The 23255-nt window shown below is 47.4% G+C and overlaps 1 protein-coding gene across 1 annotated transcript; it reads right to left on the reverse strand.

Annotated features, from left to right (window-relative positions):
• Window positions 1-63: 63 nt before the first annotated feature.
• Window positions 64-22378, reverse strand: sympk (symplekin). The gene is made up of 27 exons (XM_056579488.1): window positions 22174-22378; window positions 21633-21750; window positions 21333-21398; window positions 20873-20926; window positions 20645-20718; window positions 20117-20243; window positions 19548-19797; window positions 18910-19080; window positions 12406-12645; window positions 11795-11946; window positions 11269-11419; window positions 10642-10855; window positions 9511-9661; window positions 8785-9020; window positions 8563-8644; window positions 8196-8309; window positions 7410-7557; window positions 6811-6971; window positions 6334-6442; window positions 5930-6030; window positions 5614-5704; window positions 5145-5246; window positions 4229-4416; window positions 3757-3933; window positions 3281-3370; window positions 976-1386; window positions 64-498 (listed from the first exon to the last, which is right to left on the reverse strand). The coding sequence occupies exons 2-27, from the start codon at window positions 21681-21683 to the stop codon at window positions 325-327; spliced, it is 3885 nt and encodes a 1294-aa protein (XP_056435463.1). The 5' UTR covers window positions 21684-21750; window positions 22174-22378; the 3' UTR covers window positions 64-324.
• Between the last annotated feature and the right edge of the window lie 877 nt (window positions 22379-23255).

Genomic DNA, 23255 nt, shown 5'->3' on the forward strand with positions numbered 1-23255 from the left:
CCAATTATTAATATTGTTCATCTTCAGATAATGGTTATACACACACGACACATATATACAAACACACACATGCACGTTTATTTATTTACATTCGCAAGCAGTAAAAACAAACTACTGACAGTAAAATATGAATAAAACAGACAATTTCGGTTTGATATTTTTATTCGCCTTCTCAAAATGAAAGAAAGGAAAAAGCGAAACATACATGAACTAAACATTTCTTTCATCAAAATATCATTTTTTAAATTTCGTACAAAACAACTAAATATGATCCAAAAGTAACCTAAACTAACAAACTCTTAAATGTTTTCCTTTGTAGACAATTTATTCAGGCTCTTCTTCTCCGCTCCCATCCTTTGACTCTTCTGCGCGGTCTGCATCGGCATCTTCGGTTGGTTCATTCAACTCTGACAGTTCAGGATCAGCCGTCTCCATTGGTTCTTCTTCTGTGGTTTCTGCTGGAGGAGTTGAAGACTCCTCTGGCCTTTGCACCTCAACCTACAAACAATATAAATAAACAATGATGTGTAGTTTCCTTGAGTTAAAACTGTCCTGAATAATATTGATAGTGTTAACACTTTCGTTAGATTTTTTTTTTGGTATGGCCTTCATCACTACAGCCTTGGTTTAAGCCTGACATTCTGTTTTACTTGGAAAATATTAAAACAATGGGTTCAGGAAAGTGGAGTGCCTAGGGCATTTGACTCCCTGACAAAAGGTATGGGTTTGATCCCCAAAGATGAAATGACTAAATAGATAACTAATATAAATTGCCCTTTGTTTATCCCAGAAGATAAAAGTGGGCAACACAGAAGTTAGTAGAGGACGGTCATAAGAATTCAAACAATCAGAATGTACAATAATTCAAATATAAAAGATATACATAAAGTATGAGTCCTTATACACAAGATATCACTATCAAAAATATGCCAGCTAGCCTCATGAAGTGTATTCACAGATGAACCTTGATCCTACCTGGGTCACGCTAGGGTCTGGTTTCTCCTGGACCCCCGTGTCCAGCCCTCCCTGGTCCATGGGTTCTTCCACGGGTTCGCTGGTCCTGAGGTCTGGCTGCTTCTGTTGGACTGGCTGGGGATGGGACTGGACAGGGGGGAGATGTGCCTGGACAGCGGGGAGATGTGCCTGGACAGAGGGTAGGTGGGTCTGGACAGGGGGGAGGTTGGACTGGACAGGGGGGAGGTGGGTCTGGACAGGGGGGAGGCGAGCCTGGACAGGGGGTAGGTGGGTCTGGACAGGGGGGAGGTGGGACTGGACGGGGGGGAGGTGGGACTGGACAGGCCGGTCTTCCACCAGCGTCACCTTCACTGGAGGAGGAGCAGCAGCTTCTGCCTTTAGTGGGGGAGCTTGAGCAGGGGCCCCTTCGACCTACAGGAAACGAGGGGTCAGAATGAGGGATACCTTAAGGTTCTTAAACCCCACCCCCTCCCTGAGGATCGGTTCATGTATTGACGTCAAGTCGCTGTTGGGTTTTAACTCCTAGATGATTGTGTATGTGTGTTAGTGTATGTTTGTGATTGTGTATGATAGTCCAAAAGTGGTAAGGGTGTTGGCTCCCCAACAAACAGTAAGCATCCTTGAGCAAGCTGCCCTAGCCTCTGCATGCTCCATTTATAAAACAAAATATTTTGAATTCATAGCAGCATAGCAATGATAAATATAGTTGCGAGCAGCAATGTGGGTGTCAAGCATAATGGGACTCGATAAACTAATTCCGCCGGACGGATGTAATCGGCCAGGCTTACATAATCAGCTAGGCGGCTACATGACGACCGTCTCGGTAATCGGTAATAACGACGGCTGGTGGGATGAACTAGAGCATTATGCGAGTACGTGTCAATGTTTACTAAATGGAAAAATGATCCTACCTAGTGGTAAGGGCGCGTTATCGTCTGCCCGACAGAACAAATGACACAATGTAAACAAGCATCCGCTCTAGACTATTAGCCAGATTTGGTTTGGATGCATGAAGGCCTTGCGGAGAAATGAGCTCACTTCCTGTTTGACGTCCCCCTGAGGTCAAAGGTCACCAAATTGTTTGGATGTCCACAGAATGATGTCATGAGTCTATGTACCAAGTTTGGCTATGATATGTTAAAGAGTTGGTGAGAACAGGTTTACTTCCGGTTTGGCGGCTTTGTCGTCAAGTTTGGTTGGCTGTCACGGCTAAACGGTTTTGAATTAGAAAAGGCTGTTTGGCAGATTTGATCGGCTTGGTCTGAAGATCATATAGGGAAAGTTTAATGATGATTGGACATAATTTGTGGCCTGTGGATATGTAATGTTGATATTGACAACTTTCAACATGGCGGCCAGGCTTTGCCGTCAAGTTTGATTGGCTGTCACGGCCAAACGGTTTTGAATTTGAATGTAATATTGATCTAGACAACTTTAAAAATGGCGGCAAATTTCTGATGTTGCCATGGGAAATATTTTATTAGCTATATGGGGCGGTCTGACAGTATCACCAGACATTGAAAATAAGTTTGAAATATACTCATGTGAAGAGAGAGGAGTTAAAACACGTTTTCATTAATTATAGCTCCCCCTGGTCGATGGTCACCAAAAAAGATGTCATGGTTCTATTTACCAAGTTTGGTTATGATGTGTGAAAGGGCTGCTCAGATACTTGCTTACTTCCTGTTTGGTGACTTCGCGGTCGAATTTGATTGGCTGTAGCAGCCAAACAGTTTTGAATTTGAAAAATCTTTCAATGTTTTCTATCAAGTATGGCCTGAAGATCATGTGTGCCAAGTTTCGAGATGATTGGACAAGATTTGTGGTAGGAGCAGTATTTTGAAGGTTTCTGACATAAACCAAGATGGCGGAAAATCCATCATGGCGCAAAATGACGACATAGGGTGCGTTGAACTCGGCTTGGATCAAGGAATCCAATGATACCTTGTTTGTGAATATTGGATCAATGGGTCGAAAGTTATAAACATGAAAGCATGTCCAACTTTGACCTGTTGGTGGCGCCAGAGATGATGAGCTAGCGACCTCAAATTAGCTTCATGTGCTAATGGGACTGGCCTGAACTAGTGTGCCAAATTTCACATCTTTTCACCAAGGCGTTCTATGGGCTGCCATAGACTCCCACTGAAGGATAATAATAATAATAGGAACTCATACGAAAACAATAGGTTCGCTGCTTGACACCCAAACAGCATGTAACTTAATTGGGTCGGTAGGTTTCACAGTCACCAACAGACATAACAGTAATCCGAGTATAGCTATTAGAAGCAGTGTTCCCCACGGTTACCCGTCTCTCCACAGGGGGGCCCACAGGCATGACCGTAGGCTGATCGCTGGCCTCCAGGACGCCCATGACCGAGGGGGCGATATGGGCTTGCTGCGGAGCAGGAGACAGAACCCATCAGCAACACCACACAGTACAGGGAGCAATGTATAGTCTAACACCTTTATAGTGGAGCCGGACGATGGTCTACTGCTGTGCTAAACTGTACACTTATGCTGATCCATATTGGCTTTTGTTCCATTGAAGGTAAATGTTTGACCAATTGAATCAAGAAAAATACCATTGCTAATTTACATCTAACCATTTTAAAGCAGAATCTGAAACGTGTGTAGCAGTGATAAGCACGATAGAAAGCAAATAACAAAAAAAAGAAAATGGTCAGTTGCCAACATGACCACAGCTTTACCACCGGAAATGGAAAGTGGCTCATCAGGTGTGTGTATTTGCATATGTAAGTGCATGTGTAACTATGTGCGTACCTGGTGGGGGGTGAAGGAGTGGACGTGCTGCAGCAGCGGGTCCCTGAGCTCGGGGCAGCGGTCGAACACGCTGGTCAGCTGGGTGGCGGGCAGCTGCAGCAACACGGAGAACGACTGGGGCTTGGTCCTCTGGCAACACTTCACGAAGCCCTCCCACACCTTGGGGTGCTTCCACACCTGGGGAGGACCAGACACACGTTAGGGACGCGATTAGAAGACTTTCCTTTAGGCTTCTGGCTTCACCCGTCTATCCACAACAGATATTGGGAGGCACCCCCTAATAATTAAAAAATATATTTAATAATAAATGTTAAATAATATACACAAATAGTTATTTATTGTTAATTTCATTATAATTTTTAAATTATATCTATATTATAATCTTTTATTAGCATCATAAGAATATTATTTTTATCAATAATTATAACAATTCTAAACCCTTCCAGCACCGAGGTGGTCTCGGCGGGCCCACCTGCTTGACGATGAGGCGGGACAGGATGTTCATGACGAAGCCGCCCAGCCGGGGGTACATGCTGAGACTCTGGATGACGGTCCGCATCAGCAACATGGGCAGGGGGTTCTGCTCCATCAGCTGCTGCATCACCACCGCCAGCACCTCCGACGTGTACACGTTCTTCTCCCCGTAGCACAGGTTGGTGGCTGGTGAGGGGAGGGGAGGGCGGGGTCAGTATCAGGGCACTTTATGGTCCCAGCCAGGAGACGTGCAGAAGAGTTTGGCGTTCTTATTTTGTGAATGTTCTGGATATTTGTTGTGTGGCATCAGAGAACAAAAACTTTAAAGATAGTTGCGTTACAAATATATTTGGCCTTGCAGTGTTCCTGACTCCTTGGTTGAAACCCCTTAAGCAGATCATATGTCTGTATATATTTTAGAGTTGTATTCATATTTTAAATGCACCTTATTAATCATACGAGTGTCCTGTACTTTCTGCCTCACACCCATATTTTCCCGTCTGGGATAGATAAAGTACCATCTTATCATCATCTAATTTTATTTAATATAGACATGATCGTGATCGCATGCAGCCTCTATCAAGCATAAGAAAAATCAACAATGGGGGAACGTGATTTGGTTTTCATAGGGAATCAAACGGAAACCAAAGAAAGGTGTCAGGTGCGGTAATAATAAAAAATAATAATTCATTAATTTTCTATCGCGCTTTTCAATGACCCAAAGACGCTTACAAAATAAAACACGAAGAGGGACATGACAATCAGGGGGGACAAGCTTAAGACAGCACAACAGAGAACAGAAGCAAGGTGGAGTGTGATAATAGATAGGGATAGGGATAAGGGTGGTTATGGGTAGGGGAGGTCATAGGCTTGGGAAAAGAGGTACGTTGGTAACGGGTCGGCTTCAGTCTAACCTTTGATGATGGACTTCATGTCACACTTGGTTGAGTCGATGTTGTGCAGAGAGACGAGGAGCTCCCCTGGGGTGAGGGGCGACATCGATGAACTGCCTTCACCTGGAAGACAGAAACCAAAACAATGCACTGAAACGCTTGCGTTGTTGATTCATGAAAAGTTGTAAGAAAAATGTTAATGTACGGTGAGAATAATAATGTAATAAAGACATTCCAGCATCGGCCAGGCTAAATGCAGTGCAGGAAAGATAAAGTGAAGTATAGTCGGGCGTAGGGGGTTTGTCTCCCAGTCAAAAGGTACTGGGTTCACAGCCCATTATCCGCAGCCTAACCTGTAGGGACCTGGAGTGTGATGCCTCACCCTCCCCTGCTAATGAATGACATGAGTCTACAAGGTCAAAGCAAGTCGCTTGGGATAAATGTGTCGGCTAAATGACTTTGCAAGCAGCAAATGAACATGTTATCTTACTGTGCTGTGTGCCCAGGAGCCGGTTGAACACCTCCTTCACCACGATGGGGTTCAGTTTGATCAGCTTCGGGAGAGCCAGGATCACTTCTTTCTGAACAGCAAAGAAACCAAAACAACAGAGGAGCAGAGATATAAAAAAAGGCAATTAAAACATAGTAGAGGGTTAAGTTGGGCATCACAACAGCAAGTACAGTGGGAACGAAAAAATAAATAAATAAAAAGTATACAAAAGGATAAAGTACAGAAAATCTATCAATCAACACTAATGAACACGTAATACGTTATGAGGTTAACGTTATGGAGGAGGACAGCTCACCTTCTCCAGGCCATTGATGACGGGGATGAGGAAGCGGACGTCAGGCACTCGTTTGTGGTACAGGTCCCTAACCCTCTCCACCAGCTCTGGCGACGGGGGCACTGCAGACACATAGCGGGGGGTCACTCTCTGGAACAGCTTTGCTTTTAAAAGGACGTGACTCATATATTTTGAGAATAGGTGTATGACAAAAAACATGAGGAAAAAGTAGGGTTTTCACAATCTGAAACCAACCCTAGCGCTTTGGTCTGAAACCTAATACATTTGGATTGAATACATCAATATATATATAAATACATTTAATGAATAGAGTCAAATGTTATGTTGTGACTGTGGCGATGTCAACCCAGGGTGACATCCCTAAGCAGCCACCGACAGCGAGCTCGTTTGTGAGCCTTCTTCACCTTTGTCGGTGAGGATGTGGAGGCAGCGGGTCACCAGCGTCTCCGCTCCTTTGGGACACGTCTCCACCAGCAGCAGGAGGTCGGGGGAGTTCATCCCCATGCCACGGATCTGCAGCACCACATAGATGATGAGTTGGAGACGAGCAGATGAGGAAAAACACACAAGGGCAAAGAACCACGGACGACCTCCAGCAACCGCTCCTCAGCAAGGCCTTCTATATGAAGCCATGGTTGTTAAATACTATTGTTGCTTGTACTAAAGGGAAGGACTACATTAATAGTGATGGTATTCTGCTGGCTCTGGGGTTCAACTCCCAGCCCGAAAGGTACCGTGTTGGATTCCCAATGTCCACAGCCTATTTGTAGCCAAATTCAATTATTTGCTTGTGCTAAAGTGTCTGTCATCTACCAGCTGGAAAGGGGGCCGGGGTCGATCACATAGGATGGAAACGAAGCGGGGAGGACCAGGGGACTCACGGGCTGCTCGATGACACGCAGCACGCTACGCTTGATGTCGGCGATGGCCTCGGTGTAGACGGAGGCCAGCTCGTGGACCAGCCTGTGGTTGAGGGGCAGCAGGGAGAGGTAGAGGAACAGACACTGCCTCACCGTCTCCTCCGTCCATGGCGCCGCCACCTCTGGGAGGGGAAAACAAAACATATAATACCCCAACACATCGACATCATGAGGGGTGGACGCGAATGGAGGAGCTACTGAAGGGGGTTTGCAGTATTTTAATAGTTCTGGACTTGATTCAGATCGGCTTGAAGCATGCACCTGAACATGCACCTAACAATATATTTTGTGCATTAATGCACAACCAATCTATAATGCAATGAACTATTATTATTATAAAATGATGCAAGAGCGAATCTAGGTTTGTCTAGAATCTAGCTCCTACAAAATTGGGCCTGGTACAAAGAGGCACTTGCATGAATTTCATATTTTCCAGGAATAGGATATTAAATAAATCAGTTTATCCTCACCCCTCAACTCAAAGCAACAATTAACATACGCAACTGATTATTTTGTTATCTCTGGAGCCCGAAAGAGACAAACACAAAAATAGTCCCAACCCGTGTCTTTGTCGGCGCCGAAGAGCAGAGAGGGGGGGTTGGGGTGGACCAGCAGCTGCATGTAGTTCAGGGCAAACTTCTCGATGTAGTCCCGTAGCTGGTCCTTCTCGTACATACGCTTGATGAACTGCAGGGCCATGCTGCGAACCTACACAACCAAGGAACCCATCACAATAAAACTTCAAGTCACCCAACAAGATATTTAAATGGTAGCGCTCCACAGCAAGCTGGAGCCAAATGGCTCAACTTGGGATAATGTATACAGTTATTATGAGATATTCTAGATCCATCAATTAGTCAGTCCCTCCAGAAAAACATGATTATGCGATCGCATAATTCAACGCATAATCAGCCAAAGTTGGCATATTCATGCAGGGGGGCCGCATTTTTTCAAATATGCCGCACTTTTACCGCATAAATTGCAGATTTCCGCACAAAAATATCTTAGCAGAAAGTTGAAAAATATTGCGTCTACTTCACACAAGATTTCATCGCATGTTTTAAGAAAACATGCCGCATTATCAAGGATTTTTGGCCGCCACAATCACAAAAAAACACAGCATTTTTCTGGAGGGACTTATTAGTTGGTCAAAGAACTAGAGCATGTGCAAGCTTTTGGATGAATTCAAAAATTTCCGGGGGCCAATCAACCGGAGTGTTGTTATTATTGGATGGTGCTAAAGCTAGTACGTATGCTCACGATGGCTGAGCGGGTGATGATATCAGAGCACACGCTTGCAGGAGCCAGCAGGAGGAGCCAGTGTCCGGGGCATGGGCCATGCTTACCTTCTCCTTCTCGTGGGAGCTGAGGTCAAGCAGGACGTGGAGGTACTGGAACTGTCTCGACGGTCGCTTGACGATGAGCTCCTTCAGCGTGCTCATGCCCAGATATACCCGGGACTGGAGCACAGTGCACATGAGGTACGGCATGTGAATAATGCAGCAAATCTACTTTGAAAGCCTTTGAAATAAATCTGCTGTATCAGATATTTTAATGCCATATGTGCATGCAGACTCCGAAACAAAGAGCTAGAGTGGATGGCAGGTAGCATCATGTCTTTCTATAAAAGCAGTGATATGAATAAATCGTCAGTCAGTGCATGGTACAGATCTCAGGACAAGTTCTGTTGTGGTGATTTGGACTCCAGCTCACCTCGTCCTCACAGTATCGCCGGATCACTTCCAGCGCCGACTCTGTAATGACGGGTGCTTCCAGAACCAGCTTTGTGAAAAGACTGGAAGAGAGCAGAAGACCAGAGAGGGATTACGGTATTAACGGGAAACAAATAATAGATCGATAATCAGATGAATGGTTCTATTCCAAGAGATAGATATAGAGTTTTAAATGCAGATGCCCCTCAGCATGGCCCCTCACCCGTCCCTCTGCTCGGGCTTCTCCTGCAGGCCCGACAGCAGGGTGTAGAGGCAGTGGTCGTAGCCGTCCAGCAGGCCCTCGGGCAGCTGGCTGAGGTAGGCGTTGTACTCCTGGTACAGCAGGGAGAAGGCCAGGTCACTGCGGCTGCGGATGTCCTCCAGGATGAAGGCCAGCACGTCCTCCTTCATCATGCCCTCGAACTGGGTCACCAGCCGCGACAGCAGCTTCACCCGGATCTGGTGTGGGGCGAGGGAAAGGCGGTTCACACCGTTGAGCCACCAAGGTGAGGCAGAAAATACTGAATTTTGGGCTTTGACTGAAACAGTGTACGCAGGGTACTTAGCCCAACTAGACAGACCTTTCCCACACAGCCCAACCCATTACAACTCTCTGCAAATCAACAATACCAGGTCTCGCATCGTTAAACGAACAGCCCACACATCAGTGACTATATTGAGTACCATATCAGCTCATTTAGAAACCTCTCATCTGACTTATTTATTTCATCGTTATAGCCCTTGTGTTGTATTAAGAACATTTCCATTTTCTATGCTCCAACTCATTTAGAAACACAGACTACCGCTCGCATGAAAAAATACAGACTATTTGTGGATTAATATTGATAAATTGATTGTATGCCTCGATTTCTTTCGAGGCATACAATGAGGACAATTTGTCATGTTGACAATGACAAAATGAGGCGTGCGGCCTTGGACCCCTACTCACGTGGGCCATGCCGCTCTGGGCAATGTTCTTCTCAGAGTCGAGGATGCGTTTGACGGCCCCGGACGTGAGCTTCTCAATCTGGCCCTCCAGCAGGGGCTGCATCACGTCCGCCAGCCGGAACACCTTCCTCTTGCCCGTAGCACCCGGCAACCTGCAAGCAATCAGTCGGTTGGTCAGACTTCATGTACTTGCAAGAACTAATTCTCATTGGTCAACGAATGTAACTAAACACTTTGCAGTCAATTATTTTTTCAATGACGTTTTTGAGTGATGTATGATATTTGTGTTCAAAAGTACAATTATTATATTCATGGCTCAGGAGTTTCAGTTATTATAATTGTATGGTTTAGTAGAGTAGACTTGTAATACAAGAAGTCAAATACACCCCTCACCCAATTTAAGGATGAATGCTTATCTACTCAAACTTTACTCAAATAATTACTCATAAAATGGTTATGCTCTATAATATCTCTACATATATATTTAAATAAATACATTCTCAGGCCAATTTTACACACCAATTAAATGTAATGAATATATTAATTATTATGCATGTTGAAATATGCAAAAATATACCCAAGGGAATCAGGTTGAAAAACATCAACAATCAAGAAATAATAATATATATTTATTACAAGGCTCTTCTCAATGCTGTGGAACGCGCCGTTCACTTGCATGGGCCTTCCCGACATCCGGCAGTGAATAATTTTCTTGATAATTGACCTTTGCTAAGCATAAAATGACCGCTGTCATCCCACTGATTCACGTCTATGGTACCACTCCGCAAGTAGTCCGGTAATTTATCAACCCAATTTCTCTGCTGATCAACACTACCAATTGTAATTGTAAGAAGACACCTTATGAAGTTATTCTTTCATTTTGGCAAGTAGCCGTGTAATAAGCGGGATGAGTACCAGAGACGTGTCGGTGTCCGGTTTGCCCTGTCGGGTGCATATTCTCCCGATAATGACAGGCGTTCTATACATTATCCCTTACATAAGCAACAACAACTACCATGAGAACCCTGCAAAGCCAGTAAAATGAAAGAAAGACTCGGGACAGGGGAGAGCCATCAGGACTAGCGTCAGGTTCAACTGTACAGGGGCACTGAGGAGGAGCCAGGGGGCGTACTTGGGCTGTGTGGAGGGCAGGATGGGCTCCGGGAGCTTCTTGGTGAGCGGCACCTCGATGGCGGCCTGCTTCTCCGGGTAGGGGGTGCCCACCACAGAGATGGCCTGGCCGTGGGCCATTGGCAGCTTCCTCTTGATCAGCATCTCCTGGGACAGCTCGTCCTCCCCCAGGCTCTCTTTGGAGTCCCCCTCCCGTGCACGACTCTTCTCCAGACCTGTGGGGGAGGGGGAAGAGGTTTGTTAGTTAAATCCTGTTCATTACGCAAACACTATGGATATTCGTTTCACTTCCAACCGAGTCATTTAGGGTTCACCAGGGTTCGATCCATGAACGTAGGATTGATCGTGAGGGATGCATTTGAATCCGGATTTGATTCACAATGAGAGGGAATACTGACCCACTGTTGACCCAGTCTCCGATCTATTATTTTGTTTATTAAAATAAGCAATACATCCTCACACAAGTTTTAAAATAGCGATACATCATCACACAAGTGTGATGATTCCGATTTCTTTCAATGTAAACTGTTCAACATTCATCCATACAGCGTTGCATCCATCACCCCTCTGGGCAGCCATCCCACCCCCTGTCACCAGAGGGTGCTAACACAGGGGAGCAGTCTCTTACCTGGGCCGATGCCCGCCGCCGTCATCTGCGTGGCCATGAGCCGAGCCAGATGTTTGATCTGGGCGTCGGTGCCGGCCGACTCCACAGGTGTGTAGGTGGCCTGGAAGGAGGCGGGCATGACGTCTGGCAGGTACACCATGCTGATGAGCACCTAGCCAATGGGAACAGAGGAGAGGTGAGATGAGGAGGAAGTGTACTGGAGGAGGGGGGACGGTTGAAGAAGCATACTGTAACGGTCAAAGAAAGTAATTATCAAGTCTAAAAGAGTGGATGCATTTACAAAATGTTACTGGAACATTAAAAGTAACCGTTACATAATATATTTCAAGAGAGTAGCCAACTATCTAATGAAGGAAACTGTTGAAGAAACTAAATAAACTGTTGAGGAAAGTCACTAAATAACAAAATTAGCTAAAGAATGTAGCTGAAGAAAACAAACTATATAAATCAATTAACCAATTAACTAAAGTAAATAATGCAATGGTCACTATTTAAGTGCTCATCCTAACTCTGCAGAGTGTCTGACCAGGTTGGCGACGTTCTCAGCGTTGAGCAGGGGGTGGAGGAAGTGGGCGGTGAGGTCGATGGCGGTCTGGGCGGCGGGGGCGGGGGAGGGTTTGGAAACCGACATTGCTGCTGGCTCCTCCTTCTCCTCGTCATCCTCCATCAGAGCAGGCTCTGAACACACACGCACATTAACGACAACCGTATCGTCATGACAACCACATGGAAGATGAGCCAAAGTCCAAATGTCCCATCGCTGTGTACTATTAACTATCCAGAGCGCCTTACAGTGCACTAAGGAGCAGGCCGGGGTTTGGCATCTTGCATCTAGGACGTCTACAGGTAGACTGCGGGATTGAACCAAGGACCTTTCGGGAGGGAGTCACACACCCGAGCCACTAACCAAACCAATTCTAAAATCAAAAAGCTTGACCATTTTGAATACTATTAGCGTTAACCAAAACAACATGTCATTTCCGCACTCTTTCAACCAAACTTTCCTCTGCAGCTTTGCTTACTATAAAGGCTGAAAATATTTGAACATACGCAAACCTACATATCACTCGTTCTCTCCCTCCCTCTCACCTCGAGCCCATACGTGAACCCCATCCTCTCCATCATCCGACCACTCACCCATCTTGATCTTCTTGCCCTCGGTGTACTGCTCGGTGCGGGGCCTCTTGCGGGGCTCCCGGGGGACGGGCGTGGCGCGGCTGATCTCGCTCTGGGGCATGCCCAGGTCCAGCAGCAGGGTGCCGATCTGGGCCTGGAAGTCCAGGCTGCAGGGGTGCTTGAGCACCGCCACCAGGTGGATCTTCAGGTTCTTCCGCACGCTGCTCACCTGGGACTTGGCCAGCGTGGGGGGCAGGTTAGCTGAGGAGAGGGGTGGGTGGGGCGTGACAATGTTAAAAGATAATGTTACATTACTGGGAGTTTTTAAGTTTGCAATATAAGTGAAAACTGAAATAACTGAAATGAACCAATGCATGTATTTCAGGTTATGCCTTGGACTCCAGCTTAACTTTAAAATATACCTATTCTTTCATATACTTGATCTCACTTTCAGACCTAATCCAAATGGTGATTATTTGATGTGACATATCATTACAACCATGTTTTGGTTGTAATTTGGCTTCTTCAAATGATTCAATGTCGTTCTCCTTGTTAAGCACAGATGATTCATTTGCATTACCGCAGTTCTCAAACATAGTTTGGCATGCTTTTACTCAAACAAAATAATATACTTTAAAGACGGTGTGACTGAGTTCACGTAGTGACAGTTGGGGGTTACTGCTCGTTGTGACTGTGTTCCCATACGATGGTTAGTGGTGGTTGTTTTGCGTTATCATTTTACCGTAGCTGAACTTTGGGTAACTTAACGTAATCCCTGGTTCTTTGATAACAGAGTGAGGTGTTTCACTATGGGAATCGCCTAGGCGTGACCTACTACTGGAAGCTCCAATTGCACCACGTCTGTCCTTGACAGACAGGTCGGACTGTGCCACAGGGTCCCGCCCCCTGCACTTATACAGTCGACCCGCCCTCCTCAAATCATTCTATACCGGTTTCTTTCCGTGTAAATGCAAGGAGGGACGTGTTGGTGAAACACCTCACTCTGTTATCAAAGAACCAGGGATTACGTTAAGTAACCCAAAGTTATTTTTCTAACTTCGTTCAGTGTTTCACTATGGGAGATATAGACCACTCCCGTATTGCATATGTCCCCCGAAGCTATGCAAATTCAGCCAGGCAGCAAACATCACTTTGAGTCTGGTGAGATCGTCTCCAGCACGGCTTGAGAAACAGAAGGCCCTGAGACATCCACCCTATAAAACCTAACAAAGGTGTGAGGCGTAGCCCAGCTCGCCGCAGCACAAATGTCATGCACCGACACTCCCCTGAATAAGGCCCATGAAGTAGCCATACCCCTTGTGGAGTGGGCCCTCAAGCCATGGGGGGGCTGCAAGCCCCTACTTTCATAAGCAAGAGATATAGCCTCCACAATCCAGTGGGATAGCCTCTGGCGGGACAAAGGCTTGCCTCTATGGGGAGTGGCCCAGGACACGAACAGCTGATCCCCTTTCCGAAAAGCAGCTGACCGACTCACATATACATGTAGGGCCCGTACCGGGCATAATGTATTGAGTCTCTGCTCCTCCGCAGAGGAGAAAGGAGGCGGGTGAAAAGCCGACAGTTCCACCGTGAGACACCTATAGGTCGACTCAACCACCTTAGGCACAAAAGCCGGATTGGGCCGTAGACAGACCTTGGAGATCCCCTGAGCAAACTGCAAGCAGGAAGGACGGATAGACAATGCCTGTAAATCACTCACACGCTTAGCTGTGGTTAAAGCTAAGAGCAACACCACCTTCAGCGACACAAACTTCATCCCCACCGTCTCCAACGGCTCAAAAGGGTGATGAGACAGGGCATCCAGCACCACCAATAAATCCCACAAAGGGACCAGGGGCCTGGAAACTGGGAGCTTGCGACGCGCCCCCTTCATGAAGCGACAAACCAAGGGATGCTGCCCTGCAGGCTTATCCCCAAAGCCAACATGACAAGCTGAGATGGCCGCCAAGTACACTTTAATCGTGGAAAAGGCCTTACCCTTTTCCAATAATCCCTGTAGGAAACACAGTAGGTCCACCACGGAACACTGATATGGAATGGCGTGCCTCGAGTCGCACCAGTCCTCAAAAACCCGCCACTTGCCACTGTAGAGCCGGCGAGTGGAAAGGGCCCTTGCATTCTGAATGGTGTCAACGACCTGTGCAGGCAGGCCTGCCGCATTCAAGTTCCACCTCTCACGGGCCAAGCCCAGAGCGCTACGCGGTCCGGGTGCGGATGGTAAATCTCCCCGCTCGCTTGGGAGAGGAGATCCCTGCGCAGGGGAAGGGGCCATGGGTCGCCCACCAGGAGTTGCACTATTTCCGCCACCCAATGTTTGGATGGCCACCGCGGCTCTATCAGGATTAGCGACAGACTCTGTTCTCTCACCCTGGCTAGGGTGGGGGAGATCAGGCTGAGAGGGGGGAAGGCATATAGCAGCACGTTTGGCCACGGATGGGCCCGCGCATCTACCCCTAGGGGAGCCCTTACATCTGAGAGGGAGAAAAACAACGGGCACTGAGTGTTTTCCAGCGAGGCGAAGAGATCTACGGCTGACAAGCCGTATCTCCGCCATATTTGTCCCACAACCTGTGGATGAAGAGTCCATTCCCCGTACAGGGGGTTTCCTCTGGACATAAGATCTGCTCCTCTGTTCAGGACACCCGGTACATGTGTCGCCCGAAGAGACAGAAGTCTGGTGCTGCTCCACAAGATAATTTCTCGAGCTAACTCGTGTAGTTTCAGTGAGCGAGTGCCGCCCTGCGGGTTGACGTATGCCACTACAGTGGAATTGTCTGTCTTTACCCAGACATGGCGGCCATGGATATATTGCAGGAAGTGTTTTAGAGCAAGGAACACTGCCCAAAGTTCTAGGAGGTTTATGTGAGCCTGAGCTAGATCGCGACTCCAGGTGCCGTTCACTGCTCTGCCCATCATTGTCGCACCCCACCCTGACAAGGACGCGTCCGTTGTCATGGTTACCCTGGACGACACCGCCCCCAGAACCGTGCGCACCGACCACGGGCGGAGAGCGGTAACACACGCTGGTGTTACTTTCACCTTGCGATTCAGGTGGCGACGGGAGCACAGACGTAGTGCTGCGACCCAGCGCTGAAAATCTCTCATCATCAGAAGACCCAAATGTACTACTGATATCACCGAAGCCATAAGGCCAAGCAGGCGTAGGCATAACCTGAACGATACGGTCTCTCCCCGCCTGAAGAGGGAGAGACACTGCGTGAGAGACGTTAGTCTCCTCTCTGATAGTGTGACGCGATAAGAGAGAGAGTCTATGTGGAGACCCAAATATTCCGCACATTGTGCGGGGTCCACACGGCTCTTTTCCCAAATTATGCTGAATCCCAGAGTCCTCAGATGATTTACCACCGTAGTAGAATCTCTGCCTGTTCGCGTGAACTGGAACATATCAGATAATCGTCCAGATAAGAGAATATTCTGATGCCGCCGTTTCTTAACGGTGACAGTGCTGCCTCCACACACCTGCTGAACACTCTCGGGGCCAACGATAGCCCGAACGGGACCACTTGGTATAGCCCTGTTCTGAAAAGCGAACCGGAGAAATTTCCGGTGTGCGGGATAGATGGCAATGTCAAAAATATGCGTCTGACAGATCGATCGTTACAAACCAATCCCCTGGACGGATTGAACGACAGAGCACTTTGTGTGTTAACATCCTGAACGTGTATTTGCGCAGGTGTCTGTTTAACACACGGAGATCTAATATGGGGCGAAGGGACGAGCTCCCTCTCTTCGGAATGAGAAAATAACGGGAGTAAAAACCCTGTTGGGCTTGCTCGTTCGGGACAGCCCTGATCGCTTGTTTTCGCAGCAGGGACGATATTTCGTCCTCTAGGATTCGTGCCGAATCCCCACTGGCCATAGAAACCAACACGTTGTTGAATCTGGGTGGTTTCATAGCAAACTGCAGTCTGTAACCCTGGGAAACCGTAGCCAGGATCCACGGGTGAACTGCGCATGCGCGCCACTGTTCCACTCGCGTAGCGAGCGGGCTCATGTGATCGCGCCCCAACGACGTCACCCTCGGGACGCAAGGGGAGAGGTCTGCCCTCACAGGAGAAGCGTGAACTCTCCCCATGAGAATGTAGGGACCAAGACATTGTTTTATTTTGTTTTGGTTTGTGCATTTCACCCTTGGCTCTGGGCCTGGTTGCGAAAATGCAGGGTTTATTGTGTGACACTGGGAAAATGCTTGGTGGCACTGTGTCAATCGTTGCCCCTGTCTCAGTTCGCCCTGAACGTGAGGCGAGAGAGACTGAGAAAGGGCCCCTGGAGAACTTGGACATATCCAGGTCCCTGAACCATGGAACTCGGGGCTTTGCTCTACCCCCCCAAGGTTTATTTTCTTCATGGGAGGGGGAGAGAGAGAAGCTGGGATTGCTAGGTCGCACGCTTCCTCTTCCCCTCCCCGGGGTGGGGAGAGCGGTTCCTGGCTGCCGCAGCAGCGAAGGAGTGTTTGCCCCATGGCCTTGGGTTCTCTGACCTAGGCTGTTGGTCGGCCTGTGGGCCAGCTGTGTGGGCTGGTCTGTAGGCTTTCTGAGGCCTGTTTTCCCCCTTGTTTTCCCCTTGCTGCCGCCGCGGCGGCCGCAAAGCCTGACCTCGCTGGCTGGGGTGGGCGGGGAGCCTGTTTTCGGGGAAGGCAGAGATCGAAGGCCTCTCCTTCCTGTTTCCTGAGAGTGCTGGTCTCTCTCATCTTTTCCAGCGCTGGACCAAACAGACCCTTGGTTGGGTCATATGCAGCATCCATGACCTCGGCTTCCTGCGCGTCACTCAGACCGGAGAGACTGAGCCATAACGCTCTCACCCGAGACTGCGAGTCCCATGACTCGACCACAGCCCTGAACTGCGCCCCGTGAGGAGCGTAGGACCAGGTCATTGACGATGCAAATTTCATCGCAGAGGGCAGGGTTGGGTGACCCAGAGTCTAGCTGGCGACCCATTTCCACTAGGATTTCAGCCTGATATGCAGACAGTAGTGTCATGGCATTGAGCGAGCATACCGACTGTGCTGCATATTTATACATCCTCTGGTAAGTGGAAGCGGTGAGGCGGTCCATCTTACCAGGCAGGGAGATGCCTGAAGAGGCGGAGAGAGAGCGACGGTTTGGGTGGAGGTGGTAAGCCACTGAAGGCTCCACAGCTGGGGGTTCGGCCAGCCCCAGCTCACCCATCCCGTGGATCTCCAGCTTTGAGCAGCCCTTGGTTGGAAGCTTGCTCTTAAATGGGCTGGACCAGTAGCGGCTCATTTCCTTCATGCAGATGAGAACTGCTGGTAAGAGCTGCTTAGAAGGCGGCTGGGCTGGTGGGAGCCTCTTGCCGTCGTACAGGTCTCTCTCTGCCCCTTCAGCATCAGGGGCTGCAGGCCATTGAATGCCTAGTTTTGCAGCGGCCCGTTTGCACACCTCGTACAGGTTACCGTCTACCGGTTGTACAGCGTCAGAGGCGCTAGGGGGTCTGGACAGTTGGACCGGAAAAGTGGAGTCGTCCTCCTCCTCCTCAATTCCGTCCATGTCGAGGAAGTCAAAGTTGGCGTCGCCGTCGCCCTCTGCGTCCTCAGCGCCCGGTTCCGCCTCGAGAATTAAATCATCGAATAGCGGGGGCACGAGCGGGGATGCCGCCTCCATCATGTCCGCCCAGCTCGTTGTCGCGTGGGACTGATGGGTGCTCGTTGAGGCTATAGCGGGGGCACCCGCCAGGCAGGGATCCTGGTTGGTAGCCACCGTCACCCTTAGCCTCCTTTCCAGAATTTTCTCCGGCATCGATGTGCAGTGAGCGCATGAATGCGGGTCCGCTAGCGAAGCTTGAGCGTGTTTAATGCCCATGCACGCTATGCACATGGGGTGGGGGTCCCGGCCTGATATGGAGGCCCCACATGACGCGGGGCACAGGCGGGATACAGCCTCCCTAGCCTTCGGCTCCGACCCTTTGGCGGGGTTGGTGGGCGAAGGCATACCACAGAGTTCACTCGCCGTGATGCGTTCGTTATACTCCGGGTGTTTTGGCTCAGCCAACAAGCTAATGTGTACTGTGCCGTGGTAAGCTCGCCTTGATGCGTTAGCCGATAAGCTACAGCGTAAACCAGTGACACCTGTAAACAAATACAGGGTAACCGGAGAAGCAGCTCGCCTTTATGCGGACACTGCCCAGCGGGTGTAGTAACAGATAGCTTCTTACGAAGTTATTACGACTGCGTTCGGCGACGGAATCCTTGACGGCCCGTCTGTGAACTGTTAAGCAGTTTAAAGCTAACCTAGATGAGCTGAGGGAGCTTGAGTAGCTTTCTCACGGGAAGAAAGCGAGAATGATTTGAGGAGGGCGGGTCGACTGTATAAGTGCAGGGGGCGGGACCCTGTGGCACAGTCCGACCTGTCTGTCAAGGACAGACGTGGTGCAATTGGAGCTTCCAGTTAGGTCACGCCTAGGCGATTCCCATAGTGAAACACTGAACGAAGTTAGAAAAAGAACCACTGTGGTTGACCACCTTACCATGGAGGGTCTCGTAGGCCTGCACCACCTGGGACATGAACATGGGCCTCTGGCGGGCGAGCGTGGCCAGGGAGCCTAGCGCCGTGGTCAGGTTGATGCTGGAGATGGCTGGGTGCACCATGAACTTCAGCAACTGCTCCAGCGCTGACTTCCCCTCCTCGCACAGCATGACTGGGGGAAACCATACAGAATCAGAAAGACATACTGTATAACATATTAATGTATGCATGTCTTATGTACCAATGAGTAGTTCGCACAAGGTCATCCTGGCCATTTAAATTCTTGTGTCACCAATTAGGCCATAAACAATATAAGAAATGACTCACAGAATACTAAATTCATTTTGTAAATTGTATATATAATTCAAGTTATATATTATTCATTTGGGTAATCTACAGCACCATGGCCATAGCTAAACATCCTATACTACCATTTGTACAGTCAATTCTTATACATGAAGGAGCAGGTAGGGGTTGGGGCATCTTGCGCTAGATTGCTGACAGGTAGCGAGTAGACACTGGGGAGGGATCAAATCCAGTACCTTTAAGCTGAGAGTCAAACCCCCAAGCCACTAAGACCCCCCTGCCCACATCCCACGGGTTGTTTGCCATCACGGCAGCTCCACGCGAGCTCCTCACCGTAGCGGATGTAGGAGTGGTCTTTGGGGATCTTGTCCAGGCTGACGTCTGCGTCCTGTCGCTTGGGGACGTCTGAGTCAGACGTCCGCGGCGACAGAGAGATGATGAGTGACTCGGTGAACTTGATGGCGTGGGTTCGTACACCGTCGTTCTCAGAGTCCAACAGGGCGAGGACGTCGCCCTTCATCTGCGTGAGCATGTCCCAGCATGCCTCCTGCATCTCCGTCACCGCCTTGGAGCGAACCATCCACTGGGACAGCCGGGGAGAGACAGGATGAAGAGTTAAGAAGGAACTAACCTTCTAAGACAGGGGACCACAACCTGTTCTTTGATTCGAGAACAAAAGGAGAGAAGAAGAATGTATTAATTGAATGAGACTAAAAATAAATATGCCGTTTGGTGGCCCGTCTCACAATACTGTGAGTGCGTTCATTTCCTAGCATGGGTGGGAAACCGGGATGAATACTCCTAACCCTGGAAGTGGTAGTACCAGCCAATGAGTACATAGGAACAATGAGGGCCAATGACTCAGGCATGCGTCTCATGGTAGACCCATGCTAGTGCCGTACCTGCAGGGTGACCTTGTAGAGCTGTGTGAGGGTGAGGATAGCCTTCTTCACCACGTTGACGCTCTCGTCCCGCAGCAGCATGTTCAGGTTGGCCACCAGACGCAGCAGCAGCTCGTTGTCACGTTTACTGGAGAGGAAGCAGAACAACATTGGACCAATCACGAAGCAGAGCTTATCAACATCAGGAAATATAGTTGCAGACAATTGACCAATCACTAACCAGAGCGTCTCCAAATCAGGAAGTACTGCACCATTTTATTTTAACCTTTATTTTAGCATGAGAACATTTTGAAACTAAAATTTCTATTACAAAATGTCCTGGACAAGACAAATTAACACATGAAACTGACCAATCATACACCAAAGCTACTCCACATCAGGAAGTACAGTTGCATGAGATGGCACAATCGTGTATCAGACCTAGTCCTATTATCTACCAATTATGTAAAATATGAGATGTACAATGTTGCCATGTAATGCGGCCAAAGCAGAGTGACAGCAATGGATGGAGGTTCCCTGTTTACCCACCATGCCTCTTCAATGAACCCAATGACAAACTTCCTCACTTCCATGGACTTGTCCGACTGGAATGCAATCATCTCCTGCAAGATAACAAGGAAACCCCTCAAAATGATTTGACAGTTTCATTTCAATTCAGCTCAGCGTCACGTCATGCCAAGGCAGGGCACGATTTCTGATGAGCTTTCATGTTTAAACATTCACATGGGAAACCCACACAATCAGAGAAACACTTACGTCCAAAAAGTTATCAAGCAGGGATGGATCCTTGTTGATAATAAGCTCCTGGACCTATTGACAGAGACAAAATCATGTTAAGGACATTAGGATTTACTCACTTAGGAGATCATTTTTCCCAAAATGACTTCAGATACATGACATTGAGAAGTAGGTAGGGGTTAGGGCCTCTGGCTCAAGGATGCCTACAGGTAAGGGGTTTGACAAAAGGGTTTGAACTCTGCACCATTTGGCTAGGAGTTCAATGCTACTAGCCACTGACTAGACTATCCTATGACTCAAGACAAAATATTGGGGTGCAATCCTATTTGAGGAGTTACAAGGCATCACTTATTCTAGGGTACTTTGGGTCCAACGGTCACACCGAGTCATCTTCATCGTCTATCTTTTGGGTCCCAAGATGAAAAAATCAACAGAAGGGAGGATTAGATAGATTGAAGGGAAGACGTTAATAGCACACCTGTTTGAGCACCGTCAGCTTCTCTTCTGTCCCCATCAGAGCGGCCTGGTTCAGCAGCTCCACCACCTGCAGGAGGAAACAGAGAATTATTAAAGCTGGCTCACTATGGAAATGATTGGTACAAGTGTAAATACAGAAAATATAGCGGTGTTTGACAAATGACGTGGAATGGGTAGAAGTCATACAAATTCTTAACTATAACAGCAGCAAGCATAAAAGTGGATGTTTTTCAAACTAGCAGGATTTGCCCATGATCCACTTAAAGAACCAGTTGTTACTGGTTGATACAGAGCAGCCTACCTTCTCACTGGTGGTCATGTCGACCACATGTGGCACGTCCTCGTCCGACATCCTTCTGCTTGGGTGGTAGCGGCTTTAGAAAGTCCTGCACTACCTTAAACCATGATCTTCAATATACCTGTTGAAGACACACACACACACACACACACACACACACACACACACACACACACACACACACACACACACACACACACACACACACACACACACACAAAAAATAAAGTAATACGTTACTTAATGTGCTTAAATTGTCTGAAGGGACATTTTGCGAGAACGCAGTAGTTTGTCAATCCTACGCGGGAAACTAGGATGTCACAGCAGAGGTATAATAAAATAAATATCAGTATAAATACATTAAAGTATTCTAAAGATTACACAGCAATATTTAGACTCATTGGTCCAGTCGGTCCATCCATTGCACCATGCAGGATGAATACGATTGACACACTATTAAGAAGGACATTTCAACAACAGCTCATAACTGCATCACATATACATCAGTAGTTACGATAATTTTAACTAGGGGACGTATTCTTACCTTGCCGTTAAACGGAGTTTTGGTTTGGTCTATTGAGTCTGGTAATATATTTTCAGTGTAAAGAAGGTAAAACTGATAAATGAATGTTGCTGTTCTGAACAGCAGCATCCATTCACTCACTAACTGCTTCCTGTTCGTCCTCTTACTGTTCTCCACCGCCGCATGGTGGATGGAGGATGTAATGTGCAGAATATTTCTGACTTAACGTTGAATAATACAATTCATAAAGAGCTAAAAAGAAAAGAGCCAAACGATGTATTCTTTATTTTATTGATTGATTTATACAAATATAAAAAGCTTTTACAATAAATAATAATAATAAATCCTTGAAGTCGACATGATAAAGTCTTTATCACCATCTGCTGGACGGATGCTTAAACTGTGTATATTATTTTTTACTCAGAATCGAATAACTTTAGTGGTCCCTGTGAAAATTGTTTCACTTACATATATTCGCCTCAAGAAAACCTTAGTTATTATAAACGTAGGTAAAAAAAGAAAAATAAAGAAAAGTCTGGCTTGGCTAGACATACAACAATGTTGTTGGAGTGGGGTCTGTCAAGAGATGTTCTAACCGTTCTTTCCCAAAGACTGGTTTGCGACCCACATGTGGGTCGCGGGAGATTTTAATTGGGTCGCCAAATAAATGTATATTAAAATAAAATAAAATAAATAAAACCTTTTTTTATTTTTTACAGAAATACCTTTGCACTATTTTGGCATCTATCTCTACATTTTCAGCTTTGACTGTCTTACTTCTTGCTGCTGAAAGTCCCAAATTTCTCCCCTTAGGGATTAATAACGGTTTATCTTATCTTATCTGAGCGAATTGATTGATTGATTGATTGATTGATTGACTGTTCGATAACAATAGCTGCCCATAAACACACGCCTACCGGTTCGGCATGAGCATTTAAGAAAACTTTTAACAAGAAGCATGATTTTGATAGTACTGTACTATATTTTATATTGGGTCGCGATGGTTTGTAATTTAAAAAAAAAAGGGTCCCCAGAAAAAAAGTTTGGGAAACACTTTTCTAAACTATTTGATTGAATGCCTACCCAGGCAGGTCGCTTAGCCA

This window comes from Gadus chalcogrammus, chromosome 20 (genome assembly GCF_026213295.1).
Source record: "Gadus chalcogrammus isolate NIFS_2021 chromosome 20, NIFS_Gcha_1.0, whole genome shotgun sequence".
Taxonomy (NCBI): domain Eukaryota; kingdom Metazoa; phylum Chordata; class Actinopteri; order Gadiformes; family Gadidae; genus Gadus; species Gadus chalcogrammus.